Below are 19,985 nucleotides of genomic sequence, written 5' to 3'. Positions count from 1 at the left end.
TTTAATATTTGAATTTGTCAGATATTTAAGATTTTTCAGAGTTGTCAGACTTTTGAAAAAGTTAACGGGGCTAACCGAGAATAACAAATTTTAAAGTTTTTAATTAGCTAGTGATTCGTTTGAAAGCTTTTTTTACTCGATAGGCCAGTTGAAAGTTATGAGCAATTAACCCAATCCTATTAGGTTCATCTCCAGAGAAAATGTTACCAATCACAAAGACAGCACAGCTGTATATTTCGTTTCGTTATAAAGATTTATAGGTATATCTGAAAAATACAAAATAAATTTGAGTAAAATTCTCGAAAACTTCATTTCCGCATTTTGATGAACCTTTAAGGTATTTTTAACACAGAGATGATTGTTATCGTTTATTTAGCCTAAAAGAAGTAGAACATCCAGATTACATACTGGTGAACGATTCAGAAGTAATGCTAAGGCCTAAGAAGAATGAACTGATACACGTTTTACACACGAATGAGTAAGGTTAATCAAGCTGTTGGTGTACAACTTTTGATTTTACAGATAGTTTCGATTCACTTCAGTGAATCGGCAGTGAATCGGCTTCAGAACTTGAGAATGATCCTTCTACGTTTGTGTATAAAGACTACTCTTTACAGGCCTCATGCAATCATCCATTGCGATAAAGACTGAATAGACAAGGTTGCCTCATCACATCGAACTCTTTTAGACGCTCTATTAACAATGTAAACATCCCTCAAATCGGATACCTAGCGAATTTCAGAATATCAAATAGTTTGGTGCATACCTGGACTGGGGACTAAGCAAATTCATCTTGGATAATTGGAAAGTAATGCAGGTATATCACATGCAAAGTACAAAGCAAATCTCAGCTATGGCATTGTAACATCTTTGTCCACGGCCTTGGGAAGCTTAAATTTTGGATTCTGCTCTATGAAATTTGGGGGTCTTTTGTACACAACTGATGCCGCCCTGATCAAGATCCCAGCGGTTAGGCCCCATATGACATACTTCTTATTGTCTATTTCATAGTCAAAAAAATGAATCAGATACTTGTCTCCCATCCACTCTCTCTCTTCTGATCTTCGATTTTCATCCTGAATAAATTATCTAGGCATATTTAATAACTGATTTTTGACAAAAACTAATATGATAATCTGTTACAAAAAATAGATATTCTGAAGAATTAACCTTTAGGAACATTTCCAGTGGAGCATCAAATACTGCTTCCACTTCCGCAACACAGAGGGTAGGCGTAAATGCTTTTATATCCGGAAGTATGCCGATGACAGGAATCACTCTGAGAAGGTGCTGCATACCAAAAATAACTTTGTCAATTGCACGTAAGGAAGAAAGATGAAAATAATGTGGATTATAATTTTTTGCTCTCCCTATGTATTATAAAATCTCCTGGAAATGAACTGAAAAGTGACTTCTATTCAGCCCATCTTCCCATGGGATAAGTCAAGTACTACATATAGTATCAATTGTAAAGTAATTAGAATAATTACATGAACAAACATAGTCGTAGAGCTTGACTGGCTTCTCCTAAACAAATGGCTAGTTTAGACTTCTAGATGAAAAATCCTACAGTAAAAAAAATTAAGAATTGCTCAATAGAATCCAAATCATGGACTCATGAAGGAGGCGTTTTAAAATCCAGATAACATCCATAGGATATCTATCCAATAGAAAATTTAAGAAAAAACAATCAACTGTAAAGTACAATGGTTTCCTAGCAGCACGGGAAACAATTAGGTGACTGCAGTGCTATTAAAGGTGAAGCGAGGTGGTTGCATTATTGAAGATACATCCAGGGATACAGAATATATGTAGACACATAATAATAAGAACAGAAAGATTTGAATATAGTACTGTAAAAATACTTCTTTTAATATATAAAATATATTCTGTATAGCAGCACGGGAAACAATTAGGTGACTGCAGTGCTATTAAAGGTGAAGCGAGGTGGTTGCATTATTGAAGATACATCCAGGGATATATTAAACAATCAACTGTAAAGTACAATGGTTTCCTAGCAGCACGGGAAACAATTAGGTGACTGCAGTGCTATTAAAGGTGAAGCGAGGTGGTTGCATTATTGAAGATACATCCAGGGATACAGAATATATGTAGACACATAATAATAAGAACAGAAAGATTTGAATATAGTACTGTAAAAATACTTCTTTTAATATATAAAATGAGCAAGGATAGTAGATACAAAAAGAAGACTTAAAAATTATAGAAAAAGAATAAATGAAGAAAGATATTTTTTGTTCACATAAATATAAACAAATAAGGTAGGGTAATAGAGATTAAATTTCGGAGGGAGAAAAATGGGGATGAGAAGTACCGAAATAGAAAAGAACAGAGGAAAATAGGAGAGAAGATAAGTCCACAGGACTTGATTTTAGAATCGTATTCTTAGGTTCATTCTTTTTGATTGCTGGATTTTACTTTTCTTCCCTTCAGTTTGTATTTTTCTTAATGTCCGGAACAAGAGATGACCGATTAATCAATCACTCCACCATCATCTATTTGAGGGTAGGCGGAAAACACTTCTACCTTGCGTAATTCCATCGAGGCAATGCAACTTCGTTTGAACAAAGACAACCTCCAAAAGGAGTATATGATATTCTATGATTGAAGACCAAGGCAATTGTGGATAAGATATGACACACGTGAAAGTTTGTTTAAGGTGAAATATTTAGATCAACAGTCCATCACACGTTTTTCTAGTTCAAACATCCTTCTAATTAAAGATTATTTTTATAAAACCTCAAAACCCTAAACCAAAGCCCAAACCCTAAATCCTAAATCCTAAAACCCTAAACCCTAAACCCTAAACCCTAATCCCCAAACCGTAAACCCTAAAACCCAGGGTACTGAAAAAAATTTAATTGACAAAAGTGATTAGGAAATTGTAAGGTGTCAAAGCAGCACAACCAAGTGTTCTGCCTTCTGAAAGATGACAACAAATAATACCCATCATTACATGTTCATTTTTCCATAGTAAAGATGAGGCAGTTCCCGGAAACCATATAACTTCACGCAGCTCGTAAGCTTGAATTCACCCTTATTTCATTCATTCTTATACCGCCCCCTCCCATACAAAAATAGATTATACAAAACATACAAATTAAGTTGCATGTTCGCATATGATTTTAAAGTTCTGGTGCACATATGTAGCTGACATAAAAACTACATTTCTTCACGATCTTTTATTGCTAGCCTTACCAAAATAATATTTTAACTTAACAAATCAGTAGTAAAAGATCAAGCATTGGAAAATATTTTAATAAGCTCGAGATTTTCAGTATAACCGAAACAGATTTATTTTTCCAAAAAAATTGTCTAGATTCTCTTGTTTACCATTCCAAAAATATTTAACGGTGAGGATCAAAGCTTTGGAATCACTTACCTGAAACACAGTACACATACCTTGGACAAAAACGGCTCAAGGACAGTAACAACATTCACAAGCGAAGGATCCAGCCCTATCTCTTCATGTGCTTCTCTAGTTGCTGTCTGGAAATCATCTGCATCTCCCTCATCTGCTTTCCCTCCCGGTAATGCAACTTCACCTGAAGACAGATAAATTCATTTGTTCAATTAAGAACAAAAAACAAGTTACGGTACATATTTCCACCAAACTAAACAATTACTATCTCAATTAAGTTAGAATTACATCATTTATACACAACTCACTAGAGTTACATCCCTCTCTAGTCTTCCCTCAAAATGATGTTTTCATATGTATGTTTAGCTTACAAACTTCATTTCATACTTTTCAGACCCACACACTTTCACAAGTCATATCACAATGAAACAAGAATCAAGACCATTTTTTAAAATTTTACATAATATATCAAATTTCACTATCAACACTGCAAACAAATCTGTCAACATTTCTTTATCACAACAGTCACAATCAACACAAATTAGGCAGATAAGATTCAAAAACTACAGTAATCATAATCACCAAAACATATAAATAACACCATCACTAGTGAGTATTCAACATCCCATGGAAACCGACATAATCATTACCAACAACCAAGACATATACTAGTTGATATAAGAACCATGTATCACTTACATTACCTAAACCTCACATAAGAAGCAATTATTTGTTAACGAACCAGCAATTACCCAAAAACCTAACACAAATACACCAAAAACAATCATTGATGAACAAAAGAACCAAACTTTATACATGATATCATAACCCACTTCAATAATTTCCCGAGAAAATCCAAAAACAACACAATCAACAGTGATCACAATAACAGAACACCCAATTTCCCCAAAATTAAAAACTTTCTACAAACCCGAATAAGTAGACAAACCTTTGGATAACCAAAGATTCAAACTTTATACATATTATTAAAACCAGTTTCAATAATTTCAACAGAAATCCAATGATACACACAATCATCAGCACATACACACAAATTGTATATGTACTACCCAAAAGAAAACCCAATTCTCAGAGAATAAGTAGACAATCCAGAAGGGCCTATAGATATTAATCCGATCATCATCAAATAACCAAAGATTCAAACTTTACAAATATTATCTAAACCCACTTCAATATTGTCACAAAATATCCAATAAACCACACAATCATCAACCATTCAAAATAAAAAACACCCAATTCTCCACACAAAAAAATGCCACAAATGCAAATGAGTAGACAATTCAAAAGAGCCTATAGATATTAATCATATTATCATCAAATTACCAAAGATTCAAACTTTAAAGAAATCATCACAACCCACTTCAATAATCTCACAAAAAATCCAACAAACCACAAATTCATCAACAATTCACCAATAAAAAACACCCAATTCTCCAAAAATCAAATAAAATGCCACAAACCCAAATGAGTAAAAATTCAAAAGAGCCTACAAATGAGTAAAGATTCAAGCTTTATAGAAATCATCACAACCCACTTCAAAAATTTCACAAAAAAAACAATAAAACACAATCATCAACAATTCACACCCAATTTTCCAAGAATTAAAAAAATGCCACAAACCCGAATGAGTAGACAATCCAGAAGACCTCTTAGTAAGAATAACACGAAGATCACCACACTCCCCTTCAAACAAACAAATCAAAACAGCAGCTCTTTTAGGCCTAAACTTCTCACTCTTTACAGGTGTTGCAGACTCTACAAAACCCACTTGAGAAACAACTTTATCACCACTTTTTTCAATTCTTTCCTCCTCTTCATCATCAAATGTTGGTGGGTGTTTGTAAAGTCTGAGTTGTTGGGCTAAAGCAGCAAGTCTTGATGAGCCCATTAAGCAACTTTTTGGGTCTGTTAAGGTTTTTGAGAGAGATGGTGAGGGGATTGAAGACATTGATGATGTTGAGATTCTTTTGATTAGTGTAAGCATAGTAACATGTTGTTTGATTTGGAAATGTTAGTTTTGGAGTAACAAAATGAAGAATTGAATTTTGGATTCAAAATATGTGTCTAATAACATATTACAATTTAACGTTATTCCAAGATTTTTGAATTTTGGATTTTTTTTGTACTATTCTGTTTAAATTATTATTTGTGTGTTTGATTGTCTCGATTTATGTAATATATCTTGCTTTGTGCGATGTGATGGTTGTGTTAAAAATGAATTGGATGGTATATTGGGAAATCTGGATGTCTCGCCTCAACAACACTTTTGTTAGGTGTATAGCTGGTGTTCGACAGATAAATAACTGGAGTGCGTTTGAAATGGTGGTGAAAATCACATGACAAAAAATATTTGTTCATAACATGAGGCCTATAAACTCAATTATTGTAACTGAGTCATCTGAATATTGCAATATCAATCGAATTAATGTGAGGGTCAATTGTGAAGTTACTATTTTCGGGGGGAATGCGTGCTGGATTGTCCGGGAAACCATTACGTTCATTTTTTATTTTCAGAATATCTGTATTCAGTTTGTTAAGTAATCCGAAAACAAAACGGCTAATTAGTTTTTCAACCTAGGCTTGATCAGGGGTTTGTCCTGATTGAATCTGTTTGAAGTCATTAATGAAATCTGCTTTAAATTCGACAAAAAAATGAAGACCCAGGTGTTGTGAGAGATGTACATTCTTGTATGTAATAATGTCACATGTTTTATGTTGCAAATGTACAATATATTTCCTAGAGGTGAATTATATATTTTGTAGAATTTAATTTATTTATGTGTTAAATTTTTATTTTTCTTACAAAAATGAATTTTAAAATACTTTCGCAAAAATAAATTTTACAATCTAGTTCAATTAACAAACACAAACCCTCTCAAAATATAAATATACATTAAATATTCGATTAAATCACTTGTGAGTTAAAATGATTTTTCACACCTTTTATAAATACTGCTATATAAAGTGCGTATTAAAAATATTTGCAATCTGAAATAAAGAACAAAAATAAGATAAGGTACTACTGCACTTTTATTATCGTAATATTGTATTAGGATAAGTTGAACACCAAAATTATAACGTTTTGATCTTTTTTTTTTTAAAACGGATTCGGAATATATATCACTACTCTTAAAAGTCATTCTCACATCTACTTAATCCCCGTATTATTTTTACAAATTTACAAAAGATAGGTGCATAATTAGGATGCCGGTAGGCAGTAGCCAGTAGGTAATAAAATCAGTTAACTTAGAAAAGGAAAAAGATTCTAATAATTTTTTTATTGAAATCTCATTTCTATTTCTGATTTGAATTCACAATTCAAATGGCACCTAGTATTTTTATAAATGTTACTCGCTTAATCTCATACAAGCATATGACCCATACGATGCACGGATTGCTTTTAACACTTAAATAATTTTTAATAATATAATTTTATATTAAAATTATTATATTTTGATATATATTTTCAATAGTTGAAAAATAAATTGAAGAAAATAATAAGTTCTAATAATAAATGTTGTGTGATAATTTGAGACTTGACTGAAAATAAATAATATAATATTATATGTTGTTCACGGGACTCAAGCCCTCAACCTATGAAAATTGTTAAAATAAAGAATATAAAAGTTTAAATATAATAAGTTGTTGACGGGGTTCGAACTTTGGATTCATGAGAGCAGTTTAAATATTAGTTTAAATATTATTTTATTATTGCATTCAACGGTTCCCATTCGAATGGTTGTTATTTGTCGTATCAAACAACTATACCGAACAACTGACTACCAAATACAGGATGTTTTGTGATAATTTGAGACTTGACTGAAAATAAATAATATAATATAATATGTTGTTCACGGGATTCGAGCCCTGAACCTGTAGAAATTGTTAAAATAAAGAATATAAAAGTTTAAATATAGTAAGCTGTTGTCGAGGTTCGAACCCTGAATCCATGAGAGCAGTTTAATATTAATATAATAATATTTATTATTGCATCAACGGTTCTCATCTATCTGACTTTAGATCTGACGGTTGTTATTTGTAGTACCAAACAACTATAACAAGCAACCGACTACCAAATAGAGGGTGTTTTGCTTGTAATAGTATAGTATAGATTATGTATCATATTTTGACTAATTTATGGTCAAATTATTTAAATTTTGACCGTAAATTACATAATATATAATTAAATAAATTTTAAAATTAGCATCATTAGAAAATATATCTAATTTTCTGTCAAATGTATTTTTTATATTTTTAGAATAATACATAAAATTATCGTAATTACCGGTCAAAACTTGATCAATTTAACCATATACTAGTCAAAACAAGACCCGTAATATAATATGGCAAGAGTATTTCAGCTTTTGTGCACAAAATTGTTGGCGCTTTGTCCCGAAGCTAGCAATTGAAGATCAACAAGTTGGCTCTTAATGTGTTTGTTCGGAATGGGATAAGATCCTCGAATTCTAAACAAACCTTCTAGCCATGCAGACTGCACAGTGTCAATTGAAGCTAAAACAAACCTTGTATCTGAATCTGTCTGAGATTAACTTACCTATCATAGATCAGATAGAGTATTGATTCATACATCTGCTTCATTCATCAGCAAGCAGCTCACTGCATTAATACTTGTTGGATTATCTCACAACAGTATGTAGTCAATCGGGAGGTGCTCGACCCTTATAGTTGGTCATTTGCCATGTGTAGGAGGGAAATCAAGAGAGGTTAACTTAGGCTGAAATCTGGCTTAAACTGAAAATTTTAGTAAAGATTTTTTCAATGCCTAAATATCAGTTCAAAATTAGGAAAAAGTGTGTTTTAAGCACCGGCAACCATCCAAATTTAGCAAATAATTCATATTAGTCCTCACTGTTTTATAATCATGATTCCGCAACTGTCCATCTTTGTTATTTTTTCAGATGTGCTGTAGTCATGAGGTCGTTTTGTTTTGTTTAGTAACTGTCCGAATATCATATGAATCGTAATGGTTGCTTAACAGCCCAGTAATTGATGTTAGACTTGAGAGTAAATTACTTTGTTCGTAATCATGATGCACATGTTTGTTGGAATAATCTTAAATTTAGTTATTAATTATTTATTTATTTAATTATTAAATATTTAGCAATAGATTAATTATTAGAGAAAATATTATTTTAGAATTGTTTAGTAGTAGGGTAGTGGAGTTATGAAGTAAATTATGAACATGTAATTTACCCATTAATTAGTAGTGGTTAGTTTTAGTAATAGTTAGTTTTAATATGTTTGTAAAACCTATATAATGGCTAGTTTACCTTGAGTTTTAGAAGAAGAAAAGAAATAACAAGAAATACAGCACTGCAAAAAAAATGTAGGTGTTTTTTTTCTCTAAATTTTTTCAACAATGTTTAAGGGGGTGATGGTTCAGAGATGATCCAGAACAAACGATTTTATAATATGTCATAAGCCCTAAAATCCTACTTTACACATCTGATGATCATTTATCCGAGGTATACTATGGTGTAAGTGTATTATACATTTGCTGTAGACCGGACCATATGCAAACACAAGTTCTAAAAGCTTGTGCTAATTCTTAAAAGTTAACAGTGAAGCTGTTCTGTTTCTTTATGGTTCATTAGTATAGCTGTGTTTTCTGATCATTAGCCATGCAGTTATCAATTCCAGCAATATTTCGCAATCCGCATCACCTTTTTAAACAACATACATGTAACTAGAGGCAGGGACGGAGCCAAAAGTCGGAGTTCGGGGTGCGAATTTTTTTCGGAATAATTAATATATATTTTTAATTTATTATCTATTAAATAAATTAATAAATTATATTTTTAATAATTTCAATATAAAATACATACTTGAATTCCTGTATCTAAATTCATAATTATTGTAAATATCATTAATATTAGTACTAAATTTAAAATTTTATATATTTTTGAGGGGGCGAAAATTGAAAATAATTTTTTACTACTAAATATATAAATATGTAATTTTTTTTCATAAATTTTAATACTAATTTATTGATTATACCGGAATTTGGGGTAGCGGTCGCGCCCGCCGGCCATCCTGACCAAAGGGAATTTGAGGGGAGATCCCGGCTATGCTGAAAAATTGCGTAATTTGTGCATTTTAGCTCCGGTTATTTTAAGATCCTGGTTCCGCCCTGGAAAGTAGACCATGCAGTATATAACTACCTAACATGCACAGCCTTAACTATGGAGTTATCAGGCCCTAATGGCAGTTTATTTACGTACGTACTTGCTGCTACTGTATTGTGCAACACTTAGGTCCCGTTTACCTTGCTGGATCTGAGTAGACGTAGCATAGAAGATCAATGTTGCTACAGCCTCAGATTTTGAATTCTCAAAGAAACAGTATAATTTCAATCCAAAGTTTAGAATACCAGTTGGGAATATTACATTTTCTTTTCATGACAAAAAAAAAACTAAAAAAAAACAAAATCTATTTAGGTCTCGGTGTACATACAAATGCAAATAAAATCTATTTAGGTCTCGGTGTACATACAAATGTGTCAATTCAGCATTTTCATTAAATTTCTCGACTCTATTATGAGAAATGTACACTAATTTTTCCCTCTTATATCTTCTCTTCCGCCGGTTCTTCCTGTAAAATATCGAAGACAACTATAAAGAAATCAATAGTGGATCACGAGTGCCCATCTTTGAGGCATTAATTTGCTTTTCTGATATCATGTTAAGATTAGTTATACTAAAAGCTTAGGACGAAGGATCTTATATGAGTATTCTACCAACATCGTATCTTTATCAAGCAACTCTACTATCATCAACAGATATGCACAGAAGATCCCAGAGGAGGACATGGAAACAACACTATGCAATCATGATAAACAAAGTGATGAGAAAAACAGGCACAGAAGAAAAAGAACCTTCCTTATACATGCACATGGACGCATGCATCTGTCCTAGTTCTTTGGGCCAACCACAGATCATGGACCCATTTGTGTGTGCTGCTATTCAAGCTTCGGGTACGTGATCACATGGATGCTCTATTTTACATTTATATTTCCACTTTATTTTCCTCTAACTAATTTATCTCCATAGCAGATTGCTAACTATAACAGACTTATTTCCTAAGCTTTTCGGTTGTACAATAATACTCCCTCCGTTCCTAAATATTAATCATTTTAGACATTATATTTTCACTTGTGAAGATAAGTTTAGCTGCAAACTATACAGGTGCCATTAAAGAACCACAACATTACAATGTAATGCTAAATATAAATTAGTAGTAAATTAGTATATTCAAAACAAAATATACAAACAAGTATAAAGGTAATTGTAGTTATTACATGTTTATGCAAATGAGGAAACGAAGAAAAGTTGAAGGCTCACCGGTCTCGCCGCTCAGTAAGTCCGATTTACATGTCACGTGTTGGGTTTAAGGTGGTACCAGTTGGGGTGTCCGGAAAATACACTTATGGATCAAGAAAAACGAAGAAAATTGAACAATTAAGAATGGTGACAATACACATTTGAATTTTATTTAAACTTATAACACAATACAGGAGCATAACAAATTACAAATTTTGATACATGTTTAATCATTTATATGGTATTTGGTTCATTTTTATTTCTGTTTAAGTTGAATGGAAGTTGACCTCTTCTTTAAGGTAAAAATTGAAATAATAAAGGAAAATAATTATAATATTAGATAGATCATGTTCATGATGATATTGGGATAAACCAAACACTATTTTAACACTCTTAAACTCTACCCAAAGCATCCAAACACCAACATTGCCTAAAATATAGTTCAAGAATTCCAAGGCCACCATTCTGAAAACAATAACCAAATCTAGAAATGAATACTAAAAGTATCAGCATTCTAAAGCAGAAAGCTAAAACTTCAAATGTAGTTCATTCCAACCATCAACGTCAACTATCAGACGACGAAAACAACCGTCAATATCTTGAAGGGAAAGCGAAAGAAATTTATTTTGAGCCAGCACAACAAAGAAGGTTACATGGGAAGGCAGTAATAGATAAAGAAGGTTACATGAAATCTGATCAAAATCACATTGGATGCACAAGATTTAGGGAGAGAGTGCATGGTTTTGATGAATACGAAGATGAAGTACTGTCAAATGTGTGTTTTAAGAGAACTAAAGGAAATCAAGAAAGCTACATTCCTCGCTTGACAGGTAGTAAAGATCGACACTGCAAGGTACCTACTTCAAAGGGTTTAAGGGACAGGAGAGTTCGACTATCTGCAAACACTGCAATTGAGTTCTACGATGTGCAAGATCGACTAGGCTTTGATCGGGCAAGTAATGCTATTGATTGGTTAATGAAGGAAGCCGAAGCTGCCATTAGTGCTCTTGGTAAAGATTTACCACTCCAACAGCTGCCTTATTATGTGGAGAAAGAAATTGAAGAAATTATCCCGAATCAAACTCCTCAGCAATTGCAGCTACAAAGTAAGTTTCTGAATCCTGAATTTAGCATTAATCGGAGTGATCAGCATCATTTTACTGTCAATCCTGACAGTAACCATGGCTTTATTTCACTGCTTTGTGGTTCGACTCCATCAACTTCTGTTGCTTTCCCTAATTACCAAAATGGTATTGGTCCAAGAATAAGAAATCAAAACCAAGAGTTTTGTCTTTCGCTCCAATCTTTTCAAGATGATCCAACCATTCTACAACAGAATTTAAGCCCTTATTCTTTAGCCAGACATGATAACAGCATACCATCAAGCTCAACTCCTATTAGCTTTGACACATCACTCAATCCACGTTGGTTCCAGAAGGTGACCCCCAAGAATTCTATATCTAAACTACCGGTACCTGATTCAATAGAGAGGCATTCGGAACCATTTCTTGAAAAAAGTGAAATGTGTTTTCAGAGGGAATCCATTCCGTCCAGTTTCATACCTTCAGCAAACAATTCTCTCTCGAGAACAGATTATGACTGGATGCCTTTACTTAACACATCATCGGTGACAAGAACCGGATTAGTTTACAATGAACTGTCAAATTCTGTGGTAGTAAGAAGCCAAGGGGAGACAACTAAGCCAATCCCTATAAGTTCTTCAGCTACAAACGCCTTCTTGCACTTTCAAGATTATCGAAACCAAGAATAAGTCCTCAGTCTTCTAGGGTCTTTTTTTATGATATTCTTGCTGCAAATTTGGTCTCTTATGATTGAATTTCTCATATTTAGTATCATATTTTGTCAACTGTAACTTTTTATCTAAAACTATCAAACTATCATGCAACAAATCACCGTAATTACTATTCACATAATTATAACTACGAGTTTAAAACTTTAATCAGTTTTAAGCAAAAAAATTTAGGCAAAATTATACCTAGGTGCCCTCAGTCACAAGTTTATTTTTTTGTTCCACTGATTGTTTTTTATTACATATCATTAATGTAAAGGATCCTTTTAGTGGTTTCATGGTTCTGCAGGAATCGGTCATCTAAGATGCTATTAGAGCTTTAATGGCATATGCTTAAGGAGTGTTAGGGGGTGCTTGGTTCATGGTTAATGAGTCCAGTTAACGGGAATCGGAACCTCAATCCCATGAATTAGTGTTTGGATTAGTAATTTGATACATGGGATGTGAACCTCATTCCCTCAAGGTGGGTAAATCATACCCTCCCCAGCCCTTAGGATTCCATATCATTCCCATTCTCATACCCTTCATTCCCACTCCCGATTCTGATTCCCTGCCACAATCCAAATGCCCCTTAATGTATAAGATTTAATATACAGTTGTGATTTCTCACAACACTTCATCACGGTTCCTGAGAAGTTGGTCATCTACGACGACAGTTAACTATAAGTGATCATCAGTTCAGAATGTTACTCTTTGGTGTGTGTGCCTGTGTCTGTCTTATGGCAACATGGTGTGTTAAAGCCTTAAAGGTTTCCTTGATCAGTTTCAACCTGTAATAGCAATATGGCATGCTTGTAGAGCTGTAGTTTAGTAACCGGGTTGGCAATTATAAATACCCGATCGTGACAACATGTCGTTCTAAAACTTACGGGAATTTGAGGATATAAGAACTCTAAAAGTTTAAAAATATACAATTTTAAATAAACGGATCATTTTTGGGTCATATCGAGATCAATGTAATCGAGTCGGATTCAAGTTGGTCCTACCAGACATTGACAACCCTGTAATCTATAGTAAAAGCAGTTATTGCTGTCGTTCATGGTAAATGTGAACACTGGTCAGTTTATAGTACTCTTTTAAATCCTGTATCAAGATACCCATGTGGGAGAACCAGAATCTAGATTACTAAGAACAGAAGAAAGTGAAAGACAGCAAAGTCAATTATTGTACCCACCTTGAACTATTTGTCAGAAACATTGGACTATCCTAGGTACCACCTATGCTACTTTTAAACACTAATCATCTGCACTTCCTTTTCTAGATTTTTATGAAAGATTAGAGAGCCTAAAGAATCAATGTCTCAGTGTCTGTGTTTCTAAGATTATATTATGATGATTCAAAAGCAAATTTAATCATACTAAACTTCCACTCCACTACTAGTCATAGAATCTAAACATGTGTGAACTGCACTGTCCACACACTGTTAATATATAAAGCAGTTCACATATTCATGCTGTAAGTTGATGATGCATGTATAAGGATTGATCAGAGCAAGACATTGGCTAATATGATTTATGGACCCTAAAGTAAGTTACATCCTGATACTTCAGGCCAAAAAATTATTTCGGTTAACATGGATCTAAAGTCCCAGATACATCTGCTTTGATTAATTGAGAAAAAATTACGCGGTCAGTATAATAAATGTAATACGAAAATCGTACTCTTGCATAATTGACTCCCAGGGGTACAAAATTTTCTTAAATTGGGGGAGGGAGGGCCAACTCTGAAACAAGTAGTTTAAGGTATGAAAAAAGTAAATATTTACAGTTCCGAAATTTCAGTAAATAACATGCTTTAGGGTCCACAACAGATTATAACTAGATTGTTGGATTCAAACTATATACATTAGTACCTGGGATACAAGGAGCTGAGGAGTTTTCTTCCCTACAAAAGACAAAGATAATTACACAATTTACCAAAGGCTAAACATCTATGCTAAAATCTGTGTTAGTCGTTTAAAAATGTAAAATGTAAATTAGCAAAAATTGAAAAGAAAGTGTGAAATGCTAATACATGTTGTATGCAGTCTGCAATCTGCATAACAAGATTGTGTTTCTAATATAATTTAGAACACTACACTTGGTTGACAAGAAGACTACAAGAATATATTATAGCATACGCAAGAGTTCAAACAAATTTTATACAAGTGAAAAAATCACCGCAAAAAGATATACTTTGGATATATACATTGCAAATAATTAATAAATTATTTGTCCAAAATATGCAAAAGCTTGAAAGGGAACCTGCACACCGCTTCATATGCACACAGTGGAAATGGATTACTTCTCAACAATATCACTGGCCGATAATATATTTTCTTTAAAATAAGACATTCTTTATTCCACGTGTAATCATCTTGCTACAAAGATTTTTTTATTCCTTAGTGTTCGCCTCTTGTTCAGCTTCCCCACAAGACAACTTCCGGGGCTTTGCAATTACTTTCCCACTTGGTGAATTGGATTTAACTGAGTTGTTCAATTTCATTGTTGGTGATTTCATATTTTTAGCAGCATTACTTACTTTCTTACTACTCGTCGCTTTATTTGGACTTGATTGTACAAGGGCTCTGCTTTCCCATGGTCGAGCAGCAACCCATCGTTCCATCCAGCTCCAACCCCAGATAGCTTTACCAAGTTCATAATTACCCAGAGCAGGGTTTGAACTCGCCCTCCACTACAAAATGAGGGAACTTCAAAACTAAGGTAGAATTAATAAAAAATAATTGACGAAATTCTAATCCTATCACACCATATACCTGATGAGAAAAAGCATATGCCATAGCTCGTTCTCGCTTCACTGCTGCTTCTTCACGTAGATGAATCCTTGCAAGAACTTCCTCCATAGTTTCAGTACCATTGCTCCATTCCACCTGCAAGCACCCAGTCCATGTGTATGTGTGCAATTATAATAATAATTAGAGTAATTAATTCAGCATTGTAACAAGAACATAACATTTGTAGTGCAGGTGTTGTAAGGTTTCAAATCAATGATTTAAAATCATATAAAACTTGTAGGTTAGCATATATAGATTTAATAGGAGGCACAAATGGACTTCATGTTCTTATCTTTGCGATTATAAAGAGCATAGCACAAGATTAATATGTATTAATCTTTTTCAATTTAACAAAGTATGTATTGGGTAGGTTTTGAGTTTGTGAAACTGCATTAACTATGCCGCCTTAGTCTTCTGTAGCCTGTAAACAATAGCATGCAGCTGTAAAACATTCTTCTCCACAAATAGTTTATGAACTAAGTAAAAATTGTTGTTATGTAGCCTGTAAGCTACCATGAAGCTATAGAACATTCTTATCCACAAATAATGCCCTATATATAAACTTTTTTTTAAAAAAATATTGGTATGCTAGCTGTGTATCCAGTGAACATCTTAGCATCAAACTATAGTTGTGAACTGCAGTTCAATCTAGTGGGTCTATCACAATTCCCATCCCAGTCCGGAATGACAGGCATGGGAAGTCTGAGGTCTTAATACCCCTCCCAGACTTATTAAACCATTGAGAACTGCTGAATTTAATATTTGGAATAACTGAACCAGAGAAAATCACAACTGAACAAGTTTATCCTCGAATAGCTCAAACTAATCAAATTTATAAATTTGGCAGTTTGTGTTGCACCGGAAAAAAACAGATGATACTATTAACTACATACATATATGATATCTCAGTGTAACCCATAATAAATGACTTCTGGGCTGCTGGCCCTAGGTCTAAAGGTCAGGTTCATTCTTCAGATGTTTGTGCTTGTACTATGCGGCAAACACAAGTGAATAGTGTCATAGATGTTTAGACATGAATTAGTAAAGTATTTATGAGAAGAATACCTAAAAAGATTATGTTAATTAAATATGCTTATCTACACACAATGTATATGTGAGTACTGAGTAGTGAGTGTCTGAGTGATAGACTACTTGCATGCATTAGAAACTTTTACCTCTAGCTCATGAAGCTTTGTCTCAAGTTTTAACTGATTATCTAGCTTCCTTTGTTTGATTCTGGCTTCCACTGTCATACTAACCCTGCGAGTTCTAATTTCAGTTTGCAATCTGCTCCACGTGTGGAGGTATTTTAGTGTTACTGAAGCTTGCTTTTTGGAAGAAGAACCTAGAGTCACCGCTCGTAGTTTAACAGTTCCTTTTAACTGGTGCCGAGTTTTTCTTGCCTGAGTTATGAGATATTAATAAGAATAATAATACAACCTAAATCACAATGTCCCCTGAACAATTAAATTTCTGATTGTTATTTCATTTTCTATGGAGTTGTATACAATATTTGTTCAAAAGCTGCCATACATATTTTGGCCCTATCTGGTTCATACAAAAACCATAATCCTTTTTTGTACATTTGCACTATTAAGAATTACAAATGCTTGATAACAGAATTGACACAATGTCATTTAAGATAGTTTAGCTATAAACCGAAATCAAAAACAGCTAAAGGGTCAATTAAGAAATCATACAGTTACACAAGGACCAACTATGGATTCCAATCCTTTATCAGGAATATACTATAAAGCTCCTCACTCAGCAAGCAGAATGTGAGAAAACAGGATGTATTTTTTCAAATTCCAAAAAGCCAAGGACACCAATGTTTCTAAATCACGCACTAATAGGAATATAAATTGATGTTATTGCAACTGGATGCCTCCCACAAAAAAATGCATTTATGTCTGTCATGTGATTGCAACTGGCTATCGAAGTGGAGAGACAAAAAAATTACTTGTCCAATTTATTACTTAAAAACAATTTTAACAATTTATTTGGTTGGGGTACTTGGATGTGTCTGATCTGTAATCATCATACAAATACATTCCTCACATAACTTCATAATAGGTCTTGATCAGAAGGTGCTGACTGAAAAAATATTTATTTATTCATATTTGTATCTCAAAGCAATTCTCTGAAGATATCAAACATCTTTCTAATACATTCAGCATGAAAAATTGAGAAAAAGTACATTTGTAACAATATAATAATCAAATTATAAAAACAACTATGCTCAAGTATACCTGTGTAACAATATTTTCTCATATTAGTATTGCACTATCTGCCAATAGATAATTGATAAGAAAAGATGTGGCTTGTTTTCATGTAATGGATGCATAGGTTAAAGTCATATTATGAAATTTTTTTATAATGTAATAGCATACTGAATATTCAATATCACTACTCAGTATGCAGTATTACTTGCATAGACATACCCTGTGCGCTCGAAATGCACTTTGAATCCTTGTAGCTGCTAGATCCTCAGTTGGAATCCCAGGATTCCCATTAGAAACATGATGTGAAATATTGGTGGAATTCGTCTGATCATAATTTTTGTTTAAGCCATTTGCATTTTGAGGCGCTGAAGATCCCTGTGGTTTAGCGGAAGAAAATATCCAGTTGAAATAATTTCAGTAAATAAGCTCAATATTTCTTTATACCTGCGCCTAACAATGACGTTAAAACAATCCTTAAACAGGGAACAAACAAGTTTTAGTTTCTCATTAAAAATTATGGACGACTAAAACCACTTCCACCTCCAAACCCAACCGGAAAAAGAAATCTGTAGACAATGTAAATATCACAATTATTCTACAGAGCAAACTCTAAAGGATGAATACCTTAAGATATTTTGGCTTTCTGTTCTTCAGTTTCTTTAGGCCGATTAATTTTTTGAGCCAATCTCCAGATCTCATTATCAATATCAAATTTCTCTTGTAGCTGCCCTAATAAATAATGAAAGGCGAAGACTCACTTTTTGCAGTAATTGAAGTTCAATATACAGCAATTAGCAAAAAAAAAGAAGATCAATATACAGTAAATATTCTCCCAAGAGAAAGCATTATATGCTGAACTATCAAAATTAACTGAACTACGAAATACATTTCTATTTCGGCATGTTTAGATAAATAACGTTCAGTATTACACGTAAAGCGGTGTTTAGCTCTTTAATTTCATCATCAAAAGTTTAATCACTATAAAAGTTCTCTAATGACTTACATGCTACATTGACAAGAGTTAAAAGAGCTCTTCTGAATATAAGATGCTTTCGACTTTTAAAATTTATTCACGGGGAATAAGATCAAGATATATCCAACATTCAAGCTGTTGGTATCAATTGCTTACACCATCAAAGCATCTTTACAAAAATACATTATTCATGAGTGCATGGAATGGCTTAATAAAGAAAGAAAATGCAGGAAATATCCACAAAACAGCACTTTAACCAAATAATTCTCAAAATTATCAAATAAAACTAAATAGACTAAGCATTTGTGTACATGCAACAAAACAGTAGCCAAACTATATGCTAAATTCAATTTTACATATTCTCAAATCTCAATATCAAGAACAAACCTTTGCAATAAACCAACAAAACATAAATAACTGAACAACATATGCAATACATATATTAAACCAGCAAAACAAGCAGTGATCAAGTATGCAGCATAAAAAGATATAATTTGTATCAAGATTCAAGCACAGAGCATACCAGAGGAAATTTCTTGACTTGGGTTTTGCAGGGACCCTGAAATGAGCAAGTTCAAAATTTGAAGAAGAAGAAAACAGAAAGAAAATGGTGGTGGCAGAGGAAGCAAAGAGTAGAATAGAAGAAATACTCAACTATAGAGGTAGGTGTGACTGTGCAGTATCACTAACCATGGCCCAGCCCATGTATTCCTTCTTTAATTGAACATTTATCCTTCTTTTAAAATGATTGGAAAGTTTTAGAATAATAATAATAAAAATATTAAACTTTGATTTCCTCTCCCTTAGTAGAAGCATATATCTTCCAACTCATTATCAAAGATTTGTTTTTTGATTTAAGCAATGAGAGGATGAACTATAGTGATTGAAGAACAAACAATGACAATAATGTGACAAGGGCTAGCTTTCGGCAGCCCCACATATGAAATTGTTACATATAAATATTGTTTTATTAAACAATGGTTTGATTAAGCACTGTTGGTAATGACCTGTTTAACTTCAATATATTGATTACTGAGATTCGGCTTGATTAGATTATAAGGTTATAATAACTTTGTAAATAAGAATTATTGGTTGGTAAGCTGTGACATGCAAAGTCCCACGTGTTTTTTTGCCAATATTATTATGAATAATTTGTTTACAAAATTATATTATTTTTACCTTACAATGACGTCATATATCCAGAAAATGGCCAATTTTGCTGTCCTAATCGTATTTGTCAAAAGGGCGATAAAGCAAGAAAATGTCTTATATGAGTAGTGAGAACTAAACTGCAAGTGCAATTTTAATCCAGCCTGACATCTTAAAAGCCAAATTATACTATCAAGACCAGGTTTCACTCAACACCACCACCACAATTCTTCTGATCTGTATGGGGTTTTCTTCTTGAAAATTGCACTGGTTGTCAACACTAACTTCTTAACCCTAGTATCATACACAAAAAAA

General features: G+C 33.1%; 2 protein-coding genes across 3 annotated transcripts; both read right to left on the bottom strand.

Moving 5' to 3' along the window:
- Nucleotides 1-439: 439 nt before the first annotated feature.
- Nucleotides 440-5,438, bottom strand: LOC141698449 (nudix hydrolase 22, chloroplastic-like). 2 transcript variants are annotated; one of them, XR_012565118.1, is made up of 5 exons: nt 5,024-5,438; nt 3,424-3,566; nt 1,171-1,290; nt 767-1,076; nt 440-693 (listed from the first exon to the last, which is right to left on the bottom strand). XR_012565118.1 is itself a non-coding variant. In XM_074503142.1 (4 exons), exons 1-4 carry the CDS (start codon nt 5,385-5,387, stop codon nt 852-854), a joined length of 852 nt encoding a protein of 283 aa, XP_074359243.1. In that variant the 5' UTR covers nt 5,388-5,437; the 3' UTR covers nt 440-851. The 2 variants fall into 2 exon arrangements, 1 of the variants encoding a protein (XP_074359243.1); XM_074503142.1 differs by having other exon boundaries at nt 440-1,076; nt 5,024-5,437.
- Nucleotides 5,439-14,636: 9,198 nt separating this feature from the next.
- LOC141696870 (protein IQ-DOMAIN 9-like) lies at nt 14,637-19,170 on the bottom strand. Its single transcript, XM_074501001.1, has 6 exons — nt 19,045-19,170; nt 18,173-18,272; nt 17,768-17,923; nt 16,502-16,729; nt 15,309-15,422; nt 14,637-15,226 (listed from the first exon to the last, which is right to left on the bottom strand). Exons 2-6 carry the CDS (start codon nt 18,245-18,247, stop codon nt 14,927-14,929), a joined length of 873 nt encoding a protein of 290 aa, XP_074357102.1. The 5' UTR covers nt 18,248-18,272; nt 19,045-19,170; the 3' UTR covers nt 14,637-14,926.
- Nucleotides 19,171-19,985: the final 815 nt, after the last annotated feature.

Source organism: Apium graveolens, chromosome 11, assembly GCF_009905375.1.
Source record: "Apium graveolens cultivar Ventura chromosome 11, ASM990537v1, whole genome shotgun sequence".
Taxonomy (NCBI): Eukaryota; Viridiplantae; Streptophyta; class Magnoliopsida; order Apiales; family Apiaceae; genus Apium; species Apium graveolens.
Note: the sequence above shows the minus strand (reverse complement) of the source record. Positions and strands in the feature narration are given on the sequence as shown.